This window comes from Taudactylus pleione, unplaced genomic scaffold (genome assembly GCF_031769625.1).
Source record: "Taudactylus pleione unplaced genomic scaffold, aTauple2 ptg000115l, whole genome shotgun sequence".
In the NCBI taxonomy this organism is placed as follows: Eukaryota; Metazoa; Chordata; class Amphibia; order Anura; family Myobatrachidae; genus Taudactylus; species Taudactylus pleione.
This window is the reverse complement of record NW_028284517.1, coordinates 3,331,207-3,355,784: the sequence shown is the minus strand read 5'-3', so window position 1 is coordinate 3,355,784 and position 24,578 is coordinate 3,331,207. Positions and strand designations below refer to the sequence as shown.

The 24,578-nt window shown below is 44.8% G+C and overlaps 1 protein-coding gene across 1 annotated transcript in view; it reads left to right on the top strand.

Moving 5' to 3' along the window:
- LOC148524882 (E3 ubiquitin-protein ligase PHF7-like) overlaps positions 1–24,578 on the top strand; it is a 47,736-nt gene that overhangs the window by 4,419 nt on the left and 18,739 nt on the right. The window contains exons 2-8 of the mRNA XM_088471595.1: positions 18,806–18,867; positions 19,091–19,188; positions 21,313–21,414; positions 22,294–22,418; positions 22,653–22,812; positions 23,082–23,188; positions 24,271–24,387. Of these exons, the coding sequence (XP_088327721.1) occupies positions 18,806–18,867; positions 19,091–19,188; positions 21,313–21,414; positions 22,294–22,418; positions 22,653–22,812; positions 23,082–23,188; positions 24,271–24,387 (771 nt within the window). The remainder of the gene's footprint in view (positions 1–18,805; positions 18,868–19,090; positions 19,189–21,312; positions 21,415–22,293; positions 22,419–22,652; positions 22,813–23,081; positions 23,189–24,270; positions 24,388–24,578) is intronic.

Below are 24,578 nucleotides of genomic sequence, written 5' to 3'. Positions count from 1 at the left end.
TTACATATAATTTCCACTCCCAAAAGTTTAAGATCACTAGGGTCTTTTGAGTGAACCTCAAAAAAATGTTGAGAACCTCTATGTGTATATAATCCTTTCAAAATATTTAGTCTATATTCCCTAAATCTTTCTTTAAGGGATCTCGTGGTCCATCCTACATATTGTTTTTGACATGGACAACACAAAACATAGACCACATATGTTGATTCACAATTAATAAATTGTTTGATTTCATATTGGGTCCCCAAGTTTGTGGATATAATAGTTTTCTTTCTGTTCTCAATAAACCCACATGTCAAGCATCTTGTATGGTTACATCTAAAACAACCAACTAGGCATTCTGGCAACCAAGTACTTCTAGTTGTATCTATTTGTTTGGTACTTCTTAACATGCTGGGTGCAAGGAAACTTTTTAGGTTCCTATCCTTTTTAAAAAACCACCTGGGGTTTTTGATCAGTTATTTGAGAGAGGATGGGATCATTATGTAATAACTTATAATTCCTATTAATAATAGACTTAACTTTATTAGCACCATTATTGAACTGAGTCACAAATAATAAAGCATGATCTTTTTTGTGAATTCCAACCCTCTCTCTCTTTATTTCTAAATCCGATATTGCCAAGTTCCTATGACTGATGGCAACATCTGATTTAGTATCCTCTGCATGCTTCTTGGCCTTCTCTACCAATTCCTCAGGATACCCCCTTTCTAAAAAGCTGGCCTTTAACCTATCTGCATGAAAACAAAAATCTTTATCTTCAGTGCAGTTTCGACTGACCCTGCCCATCTGACTTTTGGGTATATTATTCACCCATGGGCGATAATGTCCGCTTCTATAATCCAGATATGTATTTCAGTCTACTGTTTTTGAAAAAAGTGTTGATTTAATCTTATTGTCTGACACAAATAAAGTGACATCCAAATAATCAACTGAAACTAAACTATATTGTGATGTAAAGTGTAAATTTATAGTGTTCTGATTAAGAAATTTTGTGAAATCTGCGGCTGAACTCTGATCCCCATCCCAAATCATAATCAAATCATCAATATAGCGGCCATAGAACACCAGATGCGCTCCAGCCGGACCATTCCATATATATTGATCTTCGAATTGGCCCATATAGATATTCGCATAGCTCGGAGCGAATCTGGTGCCCATGGCTGTGCCGTGAATTTATAAATAATGGGTGGAGTCAAATATAAAAGTATTATGTGTCAAAATAAATCAAATAGACTCAGTGATAAAAGCACGCTGTTTCTCAGAAGTATACAGAAAATCCTTCACAAGAGTATTTTGTATGGCTAAAATGCCAGTTTCATGAGGAATATTCGTATATAATGCCTGCACATCCAGGGTAAAAAAACTATACCCCGGACGCCAGGTGATATGTTTTAAGTTCTCCAATAAATGTATGGTGTCCCGGATGTGGACGTGCTTCTGCAAAAAGTGATCTACATAAAATGATAAATTACAAGTGAGTGACCCTATTCCCGAAATAATAGGTAGCCCTGGTGGAGAAATCAAAGATTTGTGAATCTTTGGTAAATAATAAAAAGCCGGAATAACTGGGTGATTCGTGAATAAAAAACCAAATTCTTCTTCAGTAATAACCCCATCACCAAGTGCTTTCTCCAACAGTAGCCTCAATTCATTCTGAAAATTTTAAGTGTGGTCCTGATTGATCACACAATAAAAGGCCTGATCCTGAAGCTGTCTTAGGGATTCACTGATATAATCCGCCCTATCCAGAATGACCACCCCACCACCCTTGTCTGCTGATTTAATTATGATGGAGTCGTCATCCTGGAGCAACCTCAACGCAGCTCTTTCACCATGGGATAGGTTCAATTTACCCAGATCTGCATTGGGATGTTTACAACCTAAATTTTGAAATTCTCTCAAGGTATTTTTATAGAATAATTGTATAGATGCACTTTTTTTAGATAAAGGGTAAAAATTGGATTTCTTTTTAAACTTAGTCCTATCTAATGATGACAGCTGTGGCCTAATGTCAAAAATCAAATCTTTCTGTACATTTCCTCCACTTTCTTCTTGTAATAATTCTAAAGTGGCCAAACAAGCTTGATCATCAACGTCCAGTATGATGGGACTTATATCTTCACCTAATTTAGCTAGTTGTTTATTAAAGAAATATCTCTGTCTACACAATGATCGAACATACCTATTGAGTTCTGAAAAAAGATTATACATATTTTTCTCTTCTACTAGTCCTATCATGGACCCAATTAAACTCCGTCATATTCAATTTTCCAGAAACACACTATTCCAGAAGCGGCAATAGAAAAACACAATAAAATTATACAAAATACTGGACCTTTGAAGTCCATTTATTGTTATTGTCTAGTGTTTCATGTATGTATTTGTATCAATTTTTAATAAATTTATGTGTGATTTTCAAACTGACACAATTGATTGGTGTTTCTGACAGAGACACACCAGCGCAGTATTTCTTTTTTCATTTCCTTGTGTTCAGAGGTTTGGCATACCTCTTTTACTGCTGCAGGGTGTCTCCAATTTAACAGATCCACACAGGTCCAGTATTTGTATAATTTTAGAATGTGAATCTTGCATGTTCCAGTCTTCCTTCTCTCTGTTTTCTCCTTCTCCGGCCTATGGCTTGGTACGTAACTGAAGGTGCCTTGGCATGGGGGCGGGGTATAGGGGAGGAGGCCCCAGTGCCTTCTGGGACTAAAAGATTAACTGTGTGGTGCCCAACGGCAGAGCCATCGCCTATACCCAGTGGCGTATCTACAATGGGTGCAGTGTGTGCGGGGCACACGGGCCCCCGAGGGGCCCTGCACCGCATACCCTGCACCCATTTTCTTTTAAAACTTACCTGTCTGTGGTCCCGCATCGGGTGTCAGCGCTGCTCAGAACACCGGAAAATGGCTGCCGCTGCCATTTTCCCGGTGTTCTGCGCATGCGCATTAGACTCCGGGCACTAGAGTGTGCCCGGAGTCTACTGCGCATGCACAGAACACCAGAAAATGGACGACGCGGCCATTTTCCGTCGTTCTGCGCATGCACAGTAGACTCCGTGCACACTCTAGTGCCTGGAGTCTACGAAGGCTCTGGTGGCTGGCCAGCCATGTCAGTCGGCAGCCAGCCACCAGAAAGAGAGGAGGGGGCCCCACACGGTGAGTGCACACGGGCCCCCTCCTCTCTTAAGATGCCCCTGCCTATACCCCAAGGTATCCTGTGGAACCCTATGGACTTGGTAGAAATAGAGATAACAAAGGTAAGTTCTTACCATAACTCTTATTTTCCAGTTGCACCAGACCCCATGTATGCCCTAATATTTAGTTAGAATAAACCCCACAGATATCATTCTCTCTCAACTCTGGAAAATGGGGGTGCTACCACGGACATATTGTTACATCAAGTAGGGGAAGAAAAAAAGGGGGGAAATATCCATAGTGGTGCACTAAACAATACTTAAAACATAAGTTTGAATAATTTGTATACATAATAGCAAGGCACTAAAAAGCGAAAATATGTTTAAAAAGAATTAGGGGACGTACGCTCCTGATTCACTACATGTCCTATTATAGATGTTGAGTATAGGTCGGCGTATGTGTGTGTTTATCAGTATAGACAATTCCATTTCCATATTGATTTCACATACAGGTGATGCACTAAATGCTTCAGTTAATATATGTATAGTATGTAATATACCATGGCGTATCAGAGGTATTAGTCAATGGAAAAACAATTCTCCAAAAGATGGTCCTATAATTATTGGTTATTACATCACATATTGTACCTGTTGGTATAAATATTGAGGTTTATTACTACTATTTTTGACCAAGCAATGTTACAGCATATGTGCAGTGTAATTCTTCTCTATTGCTACTGCACTCACAGCAACAGATTTTATTTTTATTTACATTTATTTATATTCTTTTCCCCTATTCCATTTAGATGATTTTATACAATTTCCAATCTCTTTATAAGGCTGTAACCTATATGTGTGTGTTATAGTTCATGTGACTTCTCATAGTTGTCACTACAGGTATTGCTGGGAAATGAATTATGCAAATGACACATATCTCTATTCCCACTTGTTTGGCTTCATTCACAGGTTTTTATATGCTCAAGTGCATGTCTGAGGGAATTTCCTTCATAAAACAGCACTGCACCTCGTGATTTCATTAGCAACAGTCAGTGTGATTAGTAATGTCACCACACATTGTATATAATCATTAGGGATGTGCGCCGGACCATTTTTGCCGGATTTGGATTTGGTTCTAATTCGTCGTCCGGCTTTGGAGTTGGATTTGGATTTGCCAAACTGCGGTGACTGGCTTTGGATTTGGATTTGGATTTTTTGCCAAAATTGGCAAAAAAAGCTAAAATTACATAAATTGGGATTTTTTTTCTTCCTAGAGTGTTATTTACCTCAATAACATTAATTTCCAGTCATTTACAGTCAATTTAGACCACCTCACAGCTTAAATTATTGTTTTCACCATTATTGGCCAAAGGTTGCAGTGAGCTGACTGGTGACCAAGCGTCAGAGCAGCGGCGCAGTGGCACAGACACCACAGTTTAAAGCACATCTATGAAACTATGCCACACAGCAGTGGCAGAAATGAAAAGTAGTGCTAGATGGAATTGTCCTTGGGCCCTCCCACCCACCCTTTATGTTGGATCTTAAAAAGGACATGCACACTTTAACAAACGAAGCATTTCAGCAACAGGTACTGCCACTTTGTGGCTGAAGTGCTTGGTTTGTTTGGGCCCCCACAAAAAAATCTTCCAATCTACTAAAGGCAACAGGTCTACAGTGGCATGATGTCACCATCATTGCCATCCTCACCCTCATCAGTGTGTACATCATCCGACTCCTCACACAATATCAGTTCATCCCCGCTGGAATCTACCATTACAGAAGTATCTGTACTGTGACGTGATTGGTGGGAAAGGTTTTCCCTGTGAAATTTCCAGTTCATTTTAATGAACATCATTTTTTCTACATTTTGTGGAAGTAGCCTCCTTCGTCGTTCACTCACAAGGTTCCCGGCTGTACTGAAAACTCTCTCCGAGTACACACTGGAGGGTGGGCAGCTTAAATAATGCAAAGCCAGTTTATACAAGGGTCTCCAAATTGCCTTTTTTTTCTTCCAATATTCGAAGGGACTCTGTGACATGTCTATGTGTACGGTGTCCTGAAAATAATCCTCCACCATTCTTTGGATGGTAATCGTATTAGATGGAGTTGCGGTAGAGGTGTCACTGGTGTTGGGCAAATCTTTTAGACCCGACCAGATGTCAAAATGTTGACTTGACTTATCTGCATCACCACTGGGTCTTTTGGAAAAGGTGCATTTTTTTCTGGCTGCTGCTGGAGAAACAGAAGGAGGAGACGTCATCGTAGTGCCATGTGTCACTTCAGCTGCCAAATTGCTCACCAGGAGCGCTTTGGTTCTTTTAAGATCTGGGTCAGTTGTAAAGAAAGACAGAGCATATGACTTGAACCTAGGATCAAGAATGGTTGCTAAAATATAATGATCAGATTTCAAGATCTTGGCCACCCGTGGATCCTGGCGAAGCGAACAAAGGACTTGATCTATCAGTCCAGCATACTTTGCGGAATCACTTTGTTTAATATCATCCTTCAATTTCTCCAGCTGCTTTTCCAAAAGCGAAATCAGGGGAATCACCTTACTCAAGCTAGCAGTGTCAGCACTCACTTCACAAGTGGCAACTTCAAATGGTTTGAGCACCTTGCACAAGACAGAAAGTACTCTCCACTGTGCTGGGGTAAGGTACATTCCCCCTCCTCTCCCAATGTCATGGCTTGTCGTATAGCTATGGATGGCTTTTTGCTGCTCCTCCATCCGCTGAAGCATATACAGGGTTGAGTTCCACCTCGTTACCACTTCTTGCTTCAGTTGATGGCAGGGCAAATTAAACTGCTCTTGCAGGTGCTGCAATCTCCTGCACGCTGTTGCTGAATGCCGAAAATGTCCCGAAATTTTTCGGGCCACAGACAGCATCTCCTGCACGCCCCTGTCGTTTTTTAAAAAACCCTGCACCACTAAGTTTATTGTGTGAGCAAAACAGGGGATGTGTTGGAATTCACCCAGCTGTAATGCTTTCACTATATTTGTAGCATTGTCAGAAATCACAAATCCTGAGGAGAGTCCAAGTGGGGTAAGCCATGTTTCTATGACATCTCTTAGTTTTTCTAAGAGGTTGTCAGCGGTATGCCTCTTATTGAATCTGGTGATGCACAGAGTTGCCTGCCTCTGAATGAGCTGGTGTTGTTTGTTAGATACTGCTGCTGCTGAAGGCGATTCACCCACCCAGTGGGCCGTCACAGTCATGTAATCTTTAGTTTGTCCACTACCGCTTGTCCACATATCTGTGGTTAAGTGGACAGTGGGTACAATAGCATTTTGCAGACCAATAATTAGGTTCTGTTTAACGTCCTGGTACAGCCGAGGAATGGCTTTTCGGGTAAAATGAAACCGAGATGGAATTTGGTACCGGGGACACATGACCTCAATTAGCTGTGTAAATCCCACTGCATTAATTGAGGATATTGGACGCAGATCTAATATTAGCATAGCTGTCATGGCGTCAGTGATCCGCTGTGCGACAGGGTGAGAGCTGTCATACTTGCTTCCCCTTGCAAGAGATTCTTTAACAGTCAATTGTTTTTTTGGTATACTACTAGTAGTCTTCTTGGTACACTTCTGGGATGAAGATCCACCAGCAGCAGCAGCAGCAGCAGGCCTAGCGCTCAAACATTTAGTGTCTTCTGAGGTGTCCTGGAAATTGGAGGAGTCACCGTGACTTAGCACTAACAAATTGGATGTTGTACTGCCACTGATCATTCCTGAGGATATTGAGGAGGAAGGTGTTGTTGGCGGAGATTGCAGGTGCTGGGATTTAGTAGAGAGAAGGCATCTAGCTAATGCTGGACTGCTTGTTGTTATTTTTTTTGCAGTAGTTTCTGTTATCAAACACCTGTCATGAGCTCGCTGCAGATGACGTAATAGCATAGAGATTCCTAGATGTTTAACGTCCCTACCTCTACTAACTGTGGTCTCACAGAGGCTACAAATGGCTTGACAAACGTTGTCAGGGTTTGGGTAAAAGTAATTCCACACAAAAGATGTGGATTTGTTGGTTCTATGCCCAGGCATGGCAATGGCCTTCTTATCTTGGCCAAGAGCTGCTTCCACTGGTGCCTGACTTATACAAATAATATCCTCATCCTCAACATCCTCATTAGTGCCAGCGTCAGCTGCACATATATTCCTCTCATCCTCTTGCAATTCCACGGTGGCATCCTCAATTTCTATGTCCTCGGCAATACTGCTCATCCCCACAACTACAGATGGAAAAGAAACTGTGGAGGGCGGCTTCTCTGAAAGGTCAGGCTTACACATAGAAATGCCACTCGTGGACCCACTTAGACTCTCCTCAGGGATTTCTGACATTTGTGTTTCAAAAAACACAGTTTGTTCGATTGCCTTATTGGTTTTAAATTTTTTCACACTTCTATAGTCTGATTGAAAAGGTCCTTTATCATCACGAGAGGCACAAGATGCCTCACTGACAGCTGCAGAACCACCACTCAGAAATAAAGGGCAAAGCCTGAGTCTTTCCTTGCCACTACGTGTGGTGAATGGTATGTTGCCAATTTTCTGTTTCTCTGCAATAGTAGTAGTCTTTAGAGGTTTTTTTTTTGTCTTTACCCCTGTAAAATCTACATTTTTTGATTTCAGGTTCCTTAAGGTTTTAAAGCCTCTACGCCCTTGAGCATCAGCTTTAGATAAAAGTGATGGACTTCCAGCCGCTGCAATGCTAGCATTTACATGTTGTTTCTGCTCTCCTCTCAGTTCATTCTCGTGATCCATATTACTTTATCACTATGAACTGGAGTCACAGAGCTTGTATACACACAGTGGGCTATGCCCTTTCACGGAGCTTGTATAATAGACACAGTGGGCTATGCCCTGTCACGGAGCTTGAATAATACACTCAGTGGGGTATTCCCTGTCACGGAGCTTGTATAATAGACACAGTGGGCTATGCCCTGTCACGGAGCTTGTATAATACTCAGTGGGCTTATGCCCTGTCACGGAGCTTGTATAATAGACACAGTGGGCTATGCCCTGTCATGGAGCTTGTATAATACACTCAGTGGGCTATGCCCTGTCACGGAGCTTGTATAATAGACACAGTGGGCTTATGCCCTCTCACGGAGCTTGTATAATACTCAGTGGGCTTATGCCCTGTCACGGAGCTTGTATAATACACTCAGTGGGCTATGCCCTGTCACGGAGCTTGTATAATAGACACAGTAGGCTATGCCCTGTCACGGAGCTTGTATAATACTCAGTGGGCTTATGCCCTGTCACGGAGCTTGTATAATACACTCAGTGGGCTATGCCCTGTCACGGAGCTTGTATAATAGACACAGTAGGCTATGCCCTGTCACGGAGCTTGTATAATACTCAGTGGGCTTATGCCCTGTCATGGAGCTTGTATAATAGACACAGTGGGCTATGCCCTGTCACGGAGCTTGTATAATACACTCAGTGGGCTTTGCCCTGTCACGAAGCTTGTATAATACTCAGTGGGCTTCTGCCCTGTCACGGAGCTTGTATAATAGACACAGTGGGCTATGCCCTGTCACGGAGCTTGTATAATAGACACAGTGGGCTATGCCCTGTCACGGAGCTTGTATAATACTCAGTGGGCTTATGCCCTGTCACGGAGCTTGTATAATAGACACAGTGGGCTATGCCCTGTCACGGAGCTTGTATAATACACTCAGTGGGCTATGCCCTGTCACGGAGCTTGTATAATAGACACAGTGGGCTATGCCCTGTCACGGAGCTTGTATAATACACTCAGTGGGCTATGCCCTGTCACGGAGCTTGTATAATAGACACAGTTGGCTATGCCCTGTCACAGAGCTTGTATAATACTCAGTGGGCTATGCCCTGTCACGGAGCTTGTATAATAGACACAGTGGGCTATGCCCTGTCACGGAGCTTGTATAATACTCAGTGGGCTTATGCCCTGTCATGGAGCTTGTGTAATAGACACAGTGGGCTATTCCCTGTCACAGAGCTTGTATAATACACTCAGTGGGCTATGCCCTGTCACGGAGCTTGTATAATACACTCAGTGGGCTATGCCCTGTCACGGAGCTTGTATAATAGACACAGTAGGCTATGCCCTGTCACGGAGCTTGTATAATACTCAGTGGGCTTATGCCCTGTCACGGAGCTTGTATAATACTCAGTGGGCTTATGCCCTGTCACGGAGCTTGTATAATACACTCAGTGGGCTATGCCCTGTCACGGAGCTTGTATAATAGACACAGTAGGCTATGCCCTGTCACGGAGCTTGTATAATACTCAGTGGGCTTATGCCCTGTCACGGAGCTTGTATAATACACTCAGTGGGCTATGCCCTGTCACGGAGCTTGTATAATAGACACAGTAGGCTATGCCCTGTCACGGAGCTTGTATAATACTCAGTGGGCTTATGCCCTGTCATGGAGCTTGTATAATAGACACAGTGGGCTATGCCCTGTCACGGAGCTTGTATAATACACTCAGTGGGCTTTGCCCTGTCACGAAGCTTGTATAATACTCAGTGGGCTTATGCCCTGTCACGGAGCTTGTATAATAGACACAGTGGGCTATGCCCTGTCACGGAGCTTGTATAATACACTCAGTGGGCTATGCCCTGTCACGGAGCTTGTATAATAGACACAGTGGGCTATGCCCTGTCACGGAGCTTGTATAATACACTCAGTGGGCTATGCCCTGTCACGGAGCTTGTATAATAGACACAGTGGGCTATGCCCTGTCACGGAGCTTGTATAATACTCAGTGGGCTTCTGCCCTGTCACGGAGCTTGTATAATAGACACAGTGGGCTATGCCCTGTCACGGAGCTTGTATAATAGACACAGGGGGCTATGCCCTGTCACGGAGCTTGTATAATACACTCAGTGGGCTATGCCCTGTCACGAAGCTTGTATAATACTCAGTGGGCTTATGCCCTGTCACGGAGCTTGTATAATAGACACAGTGGGCTATGCCCTGTCACGGAGCTTGTATAATACACTCAGTGGGCTATGCCCTGTCACGGAGCTTGTATAATATACACAGTGGGCTATGCCCTGTCACGGAGCTTGTATAATACACTCAGTGGGCTATGCCCTGTCACGGAGCTTGTATAATAGACACAGTGGGCTATGCCCTGTCACAGAGCTTGTATAATACTCAGTGGGCTATGCCCTGTCACGGAGCTTGTATAATAGACACAGTGGGCTATGCCCTGTCACGGAGCTTGTATAATACTCAGTGGGCTTATGCCCTGTCACGGAGCTTGTATAATAGACACAGTGGGCTATGCCCTGTCACGGAACTTGTATAATACACTCAGTGGGCTATGCCCTGTCACGGAGCTTGTATAATAGACACAGTGGGCTTATGCCCTGTCACGGAGCTTGTATAATACTCTCAGTGGGCTATGCCCTGTCACGGAGCTTGTATAATAGACACAGTAGGCTATGCCCTGTCACGGAGCTTGTATAATAGACACAGTAGGCTATGCCCTGTCACGGAGCTTGTATAATACTCAGTGGGCTTATGCCCTGTCACAGAGCTTGTATAATAGACACAGTGGGCTATGCCCTGTCACGGAGCTTGTATAATACACTCAGTGGGCTATGCCCTGTCACGGAGCTTGTATTATACTCTCAGTGGGCTATGCCCTGTCACGGAGCTTGTATAATAGACACAGTAGGCTATGCCCTGTCACGGAGCTTGTATAATACTCAGTGGGCTTATGCCCTGTCACGGAGCTTGTATAATAGACACAGTGGGCTATGCCCTGTCACGGAGCTTGTATAATACACTCAGTGGGCTATGCCCTGTCACGGAGCTTGTATAATAGACACAGTGGGCTATGCCCTGTCACGGAGCTTGTATAATACACTCAGTGGGCTATGCCCTGTCACGGAGCTTGTATAATAGACACAGTGGGCTATGCCCTGTCACGGAGCTTGTATAATACTCAGTGGGCTTATGCCATGTCACGGAGCTTGTATTATAGACACAGTGGGCTATGCCCTGTCACGGAGCTTGTATAATACACTCAGTGGGCTATGCCCTGTCACGGAGCTTGTATAATAGACACAGTGGGCTATGCCCTGTCACGGAGCTTGTATAATACTCAGTGGGCTTATGCCCTGTCACGGAGCTTGTGTAATAGACACAGTGGGCTATTCCCTGTCACGGAGCTTGTATAATACTCAGTGGGCTTATGCCCTGTCACGGAGCTTGTATAATAGACACAGTGGGCTATGCCCTGTCACGGAGCTTGTATAATACACTCAGTGGGCTATGCCCTGTCACGGAGCTTGTATAATAGACACAGTTGGCTATGCCCTGTCACGGAGCTTGTATAATAGACACAGTGGGCTATGCCCTGTCACGGAGCTTGTATAATACACTCAGTGGGCTATGCCCTGTCACGGAGCTTGTATAATAGACACAGTGGGCTATGCCCTGTCACGGAGCTTGTATAATACACTCAGTGGGCTATGCCCTGTCACGGAGCTTGTATAATAGACACAGTGGGCTATGCCCTGTCACAGAGCTTGTATAATACTCAGTGGGCTATGCCCTGTCACGGAGCTTGTATAATAGACACAGTGGGCTATGCCCTGTCACGGAGCTTGTATAATACTCAGTGGGCTTATGCCCTGTCACGGAGCTTGTATAATAGACACAGTGGGCTATGCCCTGTCACGGAGCTTGTATAATACACTCAGTGGGCTATGCCCTGTCACGGAGCTTGTATAATAGACACAGTGGGCTTATGCCCTGTCACGGAGCTTGTATAATACTCTCAGTGGGCTATGCCCTGTCACGGAGCTTGTATAATAGACACAGTAGGCTATGCCCTGTCACGGAGCTTGTATAATAGACACAGTAGGCTATGCCCTGTCACGGAGCTTGTATAATACTCAGTGGGCTTATGCCCTGTCACAGAGCTTGTATAATAGACACAGTGGGCTATGCCCTGTCACGGAGCTTGTATAATACACTCAGTGGGCTATGCCCTGTCACGGAGCTTGTATTATACTCTCAGTGGGCTATGCCCTGTCACGGAGCTTGTATAATAGACACAGTAGGCTATGCCCTGTCACGGAGCTTGTATAATACTCAGTGGGCTTATGCCCTGTCACGGAGCTTGTATAATAGACACAGTGGGCTATGCCCTGTCACGGAGCTTGTATAATACACTCAGTGGGCTATGCCCTGTCACAGAGCTTGTATAATAGACACAGTGGGCTATGCCCTGTCACGGAGCTTGTATAATACACTCAGTGGGCTATGCCCTGTCACGGAGCTTGTATAATAGACACAGTGGGCTATGCCCTGTCACGGAGCTTGTATAATACTCAGTGGGCTTATGCCATGTCACGGAGCTTGTATTATAGACACAGTGGGCTATGCCCTGTCACGGAGCTTGTATAATACACTCAGTGGGCTATGCCCTGTCACGGAGCTTGTATAATAGACACAGTGGGCTATGCCCTGTCACGGAGCTTGTATAATACTCAGTGGGCTTATGCCCTGTCACGGAGCTTGTGTAATAGACACAGTGGGCTATTCCCTGTCACGGAGCTTGTATAATACTCAGTGGGCTTATGCCCTGTCACGGAGCTTGTATAATAGACACAGTGGGCTATGCCCTGTCACGGAGCTTGTATAATACACTCAGTGGGCTATGCCCTGTCACGGAGCTTGTATAATAGACACAGTTGGCTATGCCCTGTCACGGAGCTTGTATAATACTCAGTGGGCTTATGCCCTGTCACGGAGCTTGTATAATACACTCAGTGGGCTTATGCCCTGTCACGGAGCTTGTATAATAGACACAGTGGGCTATGCCCTGTCACGGAGCTTGTATAATAGACACAGTGGGCTATGCCCTGTCACGGAGCTTGTATAATACTCAGTGGGCTTATGCCCTGTCACGGAGCTTGTACAAAACACTCAGTGGGCTATGCCCTGTCACGGAGCTTGTATACACTCAGTGGGCTAAGCCCAGTCACGGAGCTTGTATAATACACTCAGTGGGCTATGCCTTGTCAGTTGTCACGGAGCTTGTATAATACAGTGAGTAGTAGAGTACATATACACACAGTGGGCTTATTATGCCCAGCCACGGAGCACACACAAAGGGCTTATGCCCAGTAAAGTCACAGAGCAGCAAGAACACTGCCTACTCTAATCTATCTATCACTAGAACAGACAGCGCACTAGCTAACTACCTAACTACGCGTCACGCGAGAAATGGCGCCGACTGCCGGGCGCCGTGCCTTTTTATAGAGGGCGAACTTCACTCGGCTCTCGCGAGAATCCGGCGCCGGACGGGTGACGTTCGGCCTCGAGGTGGAATCCGAGTCAGGCGGGAACACCCGAACTTGCGTTCGGGTGGACTCGGATTCCACCTGTTCGGAGCGGTTCGGATTCCTCAGAATCCGAACCGCTCATCACTAATAATCATCTCAATGGAATAGGGGAAAAGAATATAAATAAATGTAAATAAAAATAAAATCTGTTGCTATGAGTGTAGTAGCAATAGAGAAGAATTACACTGCACATATGCTGTAACATTTATTGGGACAAAAATAGAAGTAATAAACCTCCTATTTATACCAACAGGTACAATATGTGAGGCGATAACTAATAATTATAGGACCATATTCTGGAGAATTGTTATTCCCTCTTTTCTATTGAATAATATCCCTGATACGCCATGGTATATGACATACTATACATATATTAACCGAAGTACTTAGTGCATCACCTGTATGTGAGATCAATATGGAAATGGAATTGTCTATACTGATAGACACACACATATGCTGACCTATACTCAACATCTATAATAGGGCATTTAGTGGATCAGGAGCGTACGCCGCCTTTTTAAATACACTCATTTACATTACATACACCGAATTCTTTTTAAACATACTGTATTTTCACTTTTTAGTGCCTTGCTATTATGTATACAAATTAATAAAACTTATGTTTTATGTATTGTTTAGTGCACCTCTATGGATAATTCCCCCCTTTTTTTCTTCCCCTACTTGATGTGATAGACATGCTAGCGGGCAGCGGCTGGCATGTGAGAACCTCTGGTTTGCAGGTGGTGACATGTGAAGGCCATGTGTAGGGCATGGGGCTCGCTGGAAGGGCGAGGGTTACATTGGAGTGTTGTGTGTAGGGTGCAGGGCACATTGGAAAGCTGTGAGTGTGGTGTGGGGCACTCTGAAGACCATGGGGCACACTGGCGTTCTGTTCATGGAGCAGATAGAAACAAACTTCAGCTTCCCATCAGAAGCACATTTCCCTTCTAGCCCTAATGGAGCAGCAGCAGCAGCACTGAGGAGAGGTCAGGGGGCGCGGCGTATATCAGCATAGCTAACCTGCGTCACCTAACTCTACAGTGCGGATTCTGTACTACTACAGAGCAAACAAGCGTCTGCTCCAGGCCAAGGGTGCAGCCTTTTAGGGCGTACAAGAGATGCAGCCACGTCATTGCTGCACCTTGCCAATTTAATAAAAAAAGATTGGACCACTGATCTGGCTCCAGTTTTCCCGTGGGACCCTCCCCCCTCTTACTAATTTCCTGCGACACCCCTCTCCCTGCTGAGCCAACCTGTCTGCCACCTCGGAAGTCAGCAAATTTGGTACACAGGCTTATTGCAGAGTATGATGTGAATGTGTATTAATAGAGTACATGGGGCTACACTAACAGGGGTATTCAATATGGGTGCGATAACATTGTTTTTGCGTTAATATCGCAATTATGACGTCATTATCGCAGGTTTTACTTTTACACTGTATTCAATATCAAAGCCTTATCGCAGTTTTGAGAAGTCTTTGATAAAAAACGGTGATAACGTTTCACCATTGAACAGGTGTCGAAAAAAAGTGCAGAATTGGGGTTTAGGGGTGCAGGCTTAAAAAAAATAGCCTGCACCCCTGAGATTGACATTTAAATAAGAACTGTGTCAAAAAAAGTAAAAAAAAAAAAAAATAGGGACACCCCAAAAAATTAATTTCCAAATTGGGGTGCAAAAAAAAAAAGGGGAAAAAATAGTTAAACAATAGGGAAATAGGTTCAGGGCTATTCTGCAAGTATGCGGCAGGTGTTTTGAAGAATAGATTTATAGCGGCAGGTGCACAAATGCAGAATTTTTAAAAACTTACTTTAGGGACATCAAAATATGCTAGTACCCATTTTCATGTACCCCAAATTTGATGGGACCACATAAAAAAATGAAAAAAATAACCTAAGTGCTCTTCTGCATCACTTCTTCAATGTCGGGAAAAAACACCTGCTGCAGCTATTTAAATCCCCGACTTTCAATTAAAGGCTAAAACGGGGGTACCCATAGTGTTCCTCCATGTTTTTACAACTTTAGGGGGGTCTTACAATTATTTTAACGAAAAATTTGTAACTTTACGCAAATTCAACTTCGGAGTTTCCTGTTTTCGTTAATTTTATATTGAATACGGGAATAAGCGGGAGCGCGCACCAGACTTAACGCAGAAAATAACTCAGATATGAAACGTTAACTGCGGCAGTGAAGTTAACATTTCATATTGAATACCCCTCTAAGTGGTAATAACTTCAGAAAGAAAACTAAGTTCATGGACTTGCCCTGATTTATCTTTGCTTATTATTACAAGGAGCTCACTATTGCCCCAGAATGACTCTCTTTGGTGTGAGAGAACTAGTGATCCGGGCAGCAGGTACAGTACATGTGCGCAGAGAAATATGGGGCCCAGTACAGAGGAATTAGGCTGTGTTTCTGGCCACAGCGGGCCCCCAGGCAGTCTGGCCCCCTTAGTGTTGTACCCCCCATAACTCTCTGATGGAGCCCCTGCATGTGCATGATGGAGACCCTGTGTCAGATATCTGACCTGCCATGGTTATGCAAATCAGTGATGTCACAGTGGCCAGTGATGTCATAACACAGGACAGCCAGAGAGGCTCACCCTCAGCAGAGACTTGCATTATAGTTACAGAATCCTAGCAAGGTGTATTGTTTTTATTATAAAGCACATTTTCTCTAATTCTACTACTGGAGAAGCATCTGAGAGGCTGTAACTCTAAATGTGAGGCTTCATGGCCTCGTCTAGGTAAGTGACTGTCTGTGTTGTGTTTTTAAAAATAGGGATTTCCTTGTTACAAATGTAATATTTATGATCAGATTTACAATTATGTGGAACACCAATTATAGCTAATTTATATCACTAAGTACATCAATACTGTCACTAATTACACAAACATTGATAGCATCCAAAATTGATTAACTTATAATTGTGCTTCAAATTCTTTGAAACAGAATCTGAGATACTTTAATGTTTCACTGTTTGTTTTTGTGGGGATTGTTATTATTATTATTATTTTTATTTTATTTTTTATTATTTTTTTTTATTGAACCACCATAGAAAATGACAATTACAAAATTTGTTTAAAAAAAATAGAATATCACATCAATCCATTACATAATAGCATATAATAGTATTGTTTTTATTTTTATTTTCATATGAAACCACTTGAATTCTTTTAATAGTACTAAACAAGCGTTCTCATCCTCTACACCCGGTCTAGACAACCTGTGGCTCCCCAGCTGTTGTGAAACTACAAGTCCCAGCATGCCCTGCCACAGTTTTGCTATTAGGGAATTCTAAAACTGTAGCAGGGCATGCTGGGACTTGTAGTTTCACAACAGCTGGAGAGCCGCAGGTTGGCTCTACACAAACTTCTTTAATGTAGTTGTCTCTAAGATAAGTCTGGAAACACAACCAGCCCTCATCCTCCTCATTATAAACCGTCCAATCCGCTTATAAAGCTAAATTCAAAATGATCCAAGGAAACAATTGTTATGTTATGTTATTGTCATGTTGGAATATTAGGAACAATTTTATGCTGTATCAAAATTCTGTTCTCAGGGGCCAATGTAATAGTCTTCATTCTAGCACCCTGCAACTGTCACAGCCCGTGCCGTTCCTCTTTTCTGCCTGGGGTGTCATTCTCTGCTCTGATGCTTCTAGCACACTCAGCTGATGTAACACACTGCCGAGATACAGACCAGAATGTGCTAGAATGAAGACTAATGTAATCTGAGCTGCAGAAGTATATATGCCTTATTACTGCAAACCCATTACCAATATCACTGTAATAATGTAAATAGATAATAACAGTAACATTACTGTATATATTAGCATAAACATGCTCAAGACGCATTCAGCTGATTGGACTCTGCTGCCGCCCGTTATGGGGTGTATTTTTAAAGTGAAGGCGCTCATACTGTGCTTTGGTCACATTACACCGCCCCCTTACCATAAGGGGAAGTAATCCTAAAATGTGTCTCTGCCAACACGGCTGTAGATACATAAGATATTTGGTGTGCATGCACAGCTTACAATAGTGCCTGGATTGGGGGGAAAAGGCGAGACCATCTCTACATGAGCAGACTGCAGATGGCATGGGGTGACGGTGTGCACTGACTGCAAGCGGCATTGGGGTGACGCTGTGCACTGACTGCAGATGGCATGGGGTGATGCTGTGCACTGACTGCAGGCGGCATTGGGGTGACGCTGTGCACTGACTGCAGACGGCATGGGGTGATGCTGTGCACTGACTGCAGGCGGCATTGGGGTGACACTGTGCACTGACTGCAGATGACATGGGGTGACGCTGTGCACTGACTGCAGGCAGCATTGGGGTGATGCTGTGCACTGACTGCAGGTGGCATTGGGGTGATGCTGTGCTCTGACTGCAGACGGCATGGGGTGACACTGTGCACTGACTGCAGGCGGCATTGGGGTGATGCTGTGCGCTGACTGCAGATGGCATGGGGTGATGCTGTGCCCTGTCTGCAGACGGCATGGGGTGACGCTGTGCGCTGACTGCAGACGGCATGGGGTGATGCTGTGCGCTGACTGCAGAAGGCATGGGGTGATGCTGTGCACTGACTGCTAATGGCATGGGGTGATGCTGTGCCCTGTCTGCAGGTGGCATCGGGTGATGCTGTGCGCTGACTGCAGATGGCATGGGGTGACGCTGTGTGCTGACTGCAGGTGGCATGGGGTGACGCTGTGCTCCAACTGCAGGCAGCATGGGGTGACGCTGTGCGCTGACTGCAGGCGGCATGGGGTGACGCTGTGCACCGTCTGCAGGCGGCATGGGGTGATGCTGTGCGCTGACTGCAGATGGCATGGGGTGATGCTGTGCACTGACTGCAGGCGGCATGGGGTGATGCTGTGCACTGACTGCTAATGGCATGGGGTGATGCTGTGCACTGACTGCAGATGGCATGGGGTAATGCTGTGCGCTGACTGCAGACGGCATGGGGTGACACTGTGCGCTGACTGCTAACGGCATGGTGTGATGCTTGTCACTTAGTGACTCCTCTCAGAGGCAGAGTCACTCAGTTGGCATTGGGCTCAGCTGCAGGGCCGCGGGCAGGGGAGGGACTTGTTTCCCCTTCATATATAACTGACTGAACTCAATACCGCCGCGTTCCAGCTCACTTTAACCCCTGCTTATCTGGTCCCATAAAACTAGCTACACTGTCCACAAAGGTAAGTTTATACAGCAGCAGCACCTTGAGATCCACAGAACATATTATATATGACATATACATAAAGGAGGATTATTATTTGCACTTATAATTTACAATTTTGTTTTTGAATCTCTATCTTTAGTAAGAGAAAGCGGAAGACTAATAGAGATTCGGCATCAAGCTCATCGCTAGAAGCCGATCCAGGTAAGACAGGAGCCAGAAGTCTTTATTGACCCTCAGTAATATATCTGTAATTTTGACATAGAGTAAAGCTGGGTACACACCTGGTCGAGCATCGCTCTCTCTACCCTCTGTCTCACAACTACATTCCCTCACCTATCTTGCATGTACTTGTTCTGGTTTAATGTGTGATTTGTGTTTTGTATGAAGAACACACCATACATAACGTCTTGCTTTGCTTCCACAGCATGCATTTTCTGTGGTCGTGCAGAAAATGACGTGCCCAAGTATGGAGAGCTGCTGCATAATGCCAAGGAGAAGCTGACTGTCCACCACTACTGCCTGGTAAGTATGGAAAGTAATGATGGATGAGCATCAGTTATAGCAGCTGAAAGCAGCCTGTTACACAGTAAGGTGCACATTTATCACAATCTGCTATATTTATGCAAATGTGATAATCATTTTGTCCTATGGGCCTGATTCAGCTTGGAACGCAAGTCTGCGGATGCACACGCACCCTGCCGATGTTTGTGTTCTGCGCATGCGTATGCATCACAGTGTGCCAACCGGCCGCTGTGATCGCGAGTGGCAGTGGTCGAAGGAACGCATGTATGCCAGTGCATTTGAATGCCATTACAGCGGCGTGCATAATTAAGCCCCTGTGACGGCACACGCAGCCTGAGCTCTAGGTACTGACAGGAAGTTTAGCAATTTCTGAGTCAGGTCATCTCTACCACAACTGTGCGTCTGGGTCCGATGTTACTCTATGTTACCGATGCTTTCGCAGACTACCAAAGGCAGGGCTGCCATCAGAAATGGTGGGGCCCGGTACTGACAAATTAAGCAGGGCCCCCCTCACCCCGGGGTATGGGGCAGAAGTGGGTGGAGCTGTGGATGTGGGTGGAGCTACTTTGGGGGGTGAGAGACAGGGAGGGCTGGACCTATTGGGGGCACAGATTAATCGTTCGTATGTGATGTTATATTACTTGCTGTGCTGACATTTTCATTTGCATGTTTTTAATTTAATATATCTAAGCATAAGATGTTTTGTGTGTATATAATGATATATATATATATATATATATATATAAAACATACATACACAAACAAAAGCCTCTGGTGCTTAACTATATTAAATTAAAAGCATGCAAATGTAAGTGTCAGCTCAGCAAGTAATATAACATCACTTACCCACATGTATGTGTATGATTATCTATATATATCTATATCTATATATATATATACACTGTATATATTCTATGTATATATATATATATATATATATCCACACACTGTATATATACTGTATATATATACTAAATATATATATATATATATATATATATATTCACACTGTATATATACTAAATACTATATATATATATATATATATATATATATGCACACTGTATATATATATATATATATATATACTGTATATAATACATAAATTAGGCACTCCCACCCTACAACAGAGCCCAAACTTACCTGGACACTCTGCCATCTCCGTGACTCTGGGAGCTCCTACAGCGCAGAGTGATGCGAGGTACCGCGTGTCACTGGTGGAATGCACTGGCAGCTGCCAGAGAAGAGTCTCGGTGGCATTTAATACATGGAGCCGGTTGCAAGCCAATCGCAGCTCATGGAACGGCAGCCAGCCAATCAGCAGCGGCCATTACCCGGGCCCCCTCTCTCTCTGGGCCCGGGATTGGAGTCCCCGCAGTCCCCCCCTGATGGCAGCCCTGACCACTTGCGGAAGTGGGCAGCTTATTGAAGTGGTGGGTGTGTGAGTATACTGCTATGATCGCAATGCATTCATAGCATATTTTCCCAGCGGCCGGGTGCGTGCGATTACAGACTTGCGATCCGTCCTGAATCAGGCCCTATATTCACAAGGTGATAATGTAAATGTTTACTCAAATGTCTCAATCTCCTCTACACGGGAGGCCAATGCCGATAAGAGCCCAGTCACGGTAAGCCTTTGAAGCAGAGAGATGGCTTGTGAGTGTTTTGGGCAGGGATGTAAAGAGATGGGCCCCGGGAGAGGGGTGTGTCCTAATTGTGGGAGGCATGGCTATGCCCCCTTAGGTTAAAAATACCCCTTTTTGTGAGCCCCTCAGCCTAGCATAAAGCCACGGGGTTGGGGGGCGCGATAAGTGTGATAGCTCCCCCCACATAAAGGCAACAAATTATTCTACCAAATGAAACCATACATTTTCTGTTAATTAAAATGGTGTAAAAATTTAAAAAAACATATTTTGTTTCATTTTTAACTTTAGGCATTAAATATTATTGGAGCCCTCCCCTAAGGATATGTAGTTATCAGCACAGTTTCATTAACATGCTAAGTGCATAAAACATGATAAAACTATATTGGAGCATATGTTAGAGATATAAGTCTTCCTAATTGTTATAGATAATGCAGCAGTGGTGACAGCCATAAGTACATCTCCCCTCTCTCCTATCCAGTTACTATCCAGCGGTGTGCTGCAGAGGGGCAGTGACAGGCAAGGCTTCTATGGCTTCCTGTACCCAGATGTGCGGAAGGCAGCCAGCCGGGCGGCAGAGCAGGTGAGGAGCCGATCATGCTGATACTTTCTCATGTCATGTGAAGTCACCGGAGAACTGAATGACACATATTGGGCCTAATTGGGAGTTTATTCTATTCCCTGATAATCCACAAAGAATAAAATAAACAGCTTTGTGATGCCGCAGTGAGAACGGCTCCACCTGGAGCCGCGGTGCAGAATGACTGTGGAACTGACGTGACCAGAAAGGTCAAAAGCCACTCAGCCAATCAGAAGTGTTTTCCCAAGGTGGCCGACAGATTCTGGGGAGTCGAATTTATATAAAATGTTTTGGTGTATGGACCTAACTCAGAGGTGAATGCATTGCAGGTGTTGGCGCAGTTGGCCACTGTGCTTTTTTTACTGTTCATGTGTCCTGATGGTTTACCGACTGTGGTTGTAGTGAGTATTTGGATGCAGAGCATGCAATGGGTGCTTGTGGAAAGAAACAGAGTGATGCCGCCTGTCAGCGGTAATGCAGATCTTTTTGCTTCCTCGAGCCAGTGTGCTGCTAAATGCACATGTGTGATCCAGCTTGCCGTTTCCTGCATGTACAGAGGACTGGAATCTCAGACATATGCACTTGCACTTCACTAAAATAAAAAAAAGAAAGAAAAAAAGATTAACGTGCCATACGTCTCTCTGTTGGACGGCCGATCAGCCGCAGCAGCTATGATTGGAAGCCTTAGAGGAGCTATTTTCTATCTCTCCCAGAAAAGTGGTTAGCAGAGGACCTGGCTATACTTGAGTGTTATATACAGTGACTGTTCTATTATTAGGAAGTAAAGGAGTCTAGAACAAAGGTTATTTATAGTGGGGGACCTATTTACACTCATTGTTCGTGTTTTTCTCAGTATTGTCATTTGTTAATCATGTTTTGCAGCCCTGCACAGTGTGCAAGAGGACGGGCGCCTCCATACGCTGCAGCGGGAAGGGCTGCACTGAGACAGTGCACTTCCCCTGTGGCCAGGAAAAGGAATTTATATTCCAGTACTTCAAGGAGTTTCCGTGAGTAATCCATTTGCTTCTAGGTATATAGAACCCGATTCAGACCCGCTTGCTAGATGCGTTTGCACGCAGCTGGCATATGCAAATCCGGGAAGGCAGGCGATCGTACGGCAAGGCATTAGCACACCCACTATGTCTTGGCGTGCGATCGCGCTGTGTATGTATGTTCCGTTACAGTGGGGGTTTTTGTTTGAACTTCTCACTATTTATTCTGTAATATTTATTTCCCTGCAGATCATTTTGCCCAAGGCATCGGCCAGTTCAGAAGGCTGCGGCACAGGACGGAGTAAGTGCATGTACCATCTGCCTGGAGGAGCTGACCCCTGCCCCTGCATATGATGTGATTAAGAGCCCCTGCTGCAAAAACACCTGGTTCCACAGGACTTGTCTACAGGTGAGCTATGGCTTTACTATTTACTCCTCACTATCGGAGACACCGGGAGGAGGCCAACCAGGAGAGAGCTGAGGAATGACGGCCAATGGAGTGGAGGGTTTGAAGCTGATTCCGGTGTCCGCTCTCTGTATATGAAGGATTATGGTGAATGCGGCCTGACAGTAGGCTGGTCGGCTTGTCCTCGCTCGTCAGCTCTTGTGCAGGACGTTTGCTTTATGACTGTACATATATATATATTTGGTATTTCATCTGAACTTCTTACATTACAGATGCAGGCATTAAATGCAGGGAAGTATTTCTTGAAGTGCCCCATATGCCAGAACATGGAGAGTTTCCAGCAGGAGATGCTGCAAATGGGAATTTACATTCCCCACAGGTATATGTAACAATTGTCTTTATCTAGAACATAGAATCCAGCTCCATCACAGAGGCATTTTAAGACTGGAGGGGTCCCATGTGAGGATTTCTGTGAGCCCCCTCCCCCTGAAAAAAAAATGACACTGGCGCATGCACAGAACATCACCAACAATCTGGAATTTACCCATAATCCCCTGTGCCTATGCAGTAATCTGGTGTTATATCGTACATATGATGCAGCTGCCATGTTTCTGGGGATCACTTCTGGAACATGGTGCTGGCTGCATTTTTTGAAAGCTATCAACGGAATAATGACGTGAACGGCATCAGTGGCGGTGTGCATTCCCCCACACCAATTACAGAGACGAAACTGGTGCCGACATTAACTGTGCATTTGTGTAGCTTAAACAAGGAAACCAAAGCTCGCATCCTGCTATTTTACCTTGTGTTTCGTACTTATGAAAAGCTATAAGCAAAATGTGTCCTATGATAATTTACAGAGATTTATCAGTTCTTTAGTAAGCAAATTGCCAAATCCAGCCATAAGACTATGGGCACTTGGCTATGGGTCTATGGCCCTGATTCAGAGCCGGACACTCTGACAAAGCGCTCGCTCTGAATCAGGGCCGTCCTTCTGAATTTTTAGAGCGGCCTCCCGGCCGCTCGTATAGCTGTGGGTGACCACCCACAGCTATAGCGAGCGGCCAGGAACATGGTCGCGATGCTCAAGACCATCGCGACCATCGGCCTTGCGACGAGACCCTTGTGGTAGGGTCTCGTTGCCGCAAGCCCTGGAGTGCTTTTAGCTCTATCAGAGCTGAAAGCACTCCCACTGACATCACTTGTGATGTCAGTGGGGCCGGCCCCAGATGGTAGGCGTTCCGATGGGAATGCCTCCGTCTGGCCAGTCACGCCCCCGGCACGCCCACCAAACGGGGCGTGCTGTCACTCACCATCAACAGCATGCCTCCTTTGTAGCGAGACCCATAGTGACGGCTTGCCGGACTGGACTGCTGGACTAGATGAAACAGACAGAAGAAAGCGTTGTAATGTCACATTGATTAATTACATCAGCGATATTACCTCACATTAACCTTTCAGAGATGCATCCTGGGAACTGGAGAACAACGCCTTTGGAGAACTACTGCAGGTCCACCAACAGTGCGACGCGGATCCCTGCCGCTGCGACCATGGAAGAACTCACAGTGAGAGCGGCAGGTAAAACTTTTCGCATTTTATTTCTTAAAGGCTGCCAGTGTGCTATGGCCCAGCAGCAGTCCCTGGGAAGGTTCCCCTGCTCATTCCGCATGATTAATGTGGCCTAGACTCTGATAAATAGGACCCTACGTTTATTAGCTAAGGATCTACTGGGTGTATGCGTAATATATGTGACGATGTATTTAATAAGA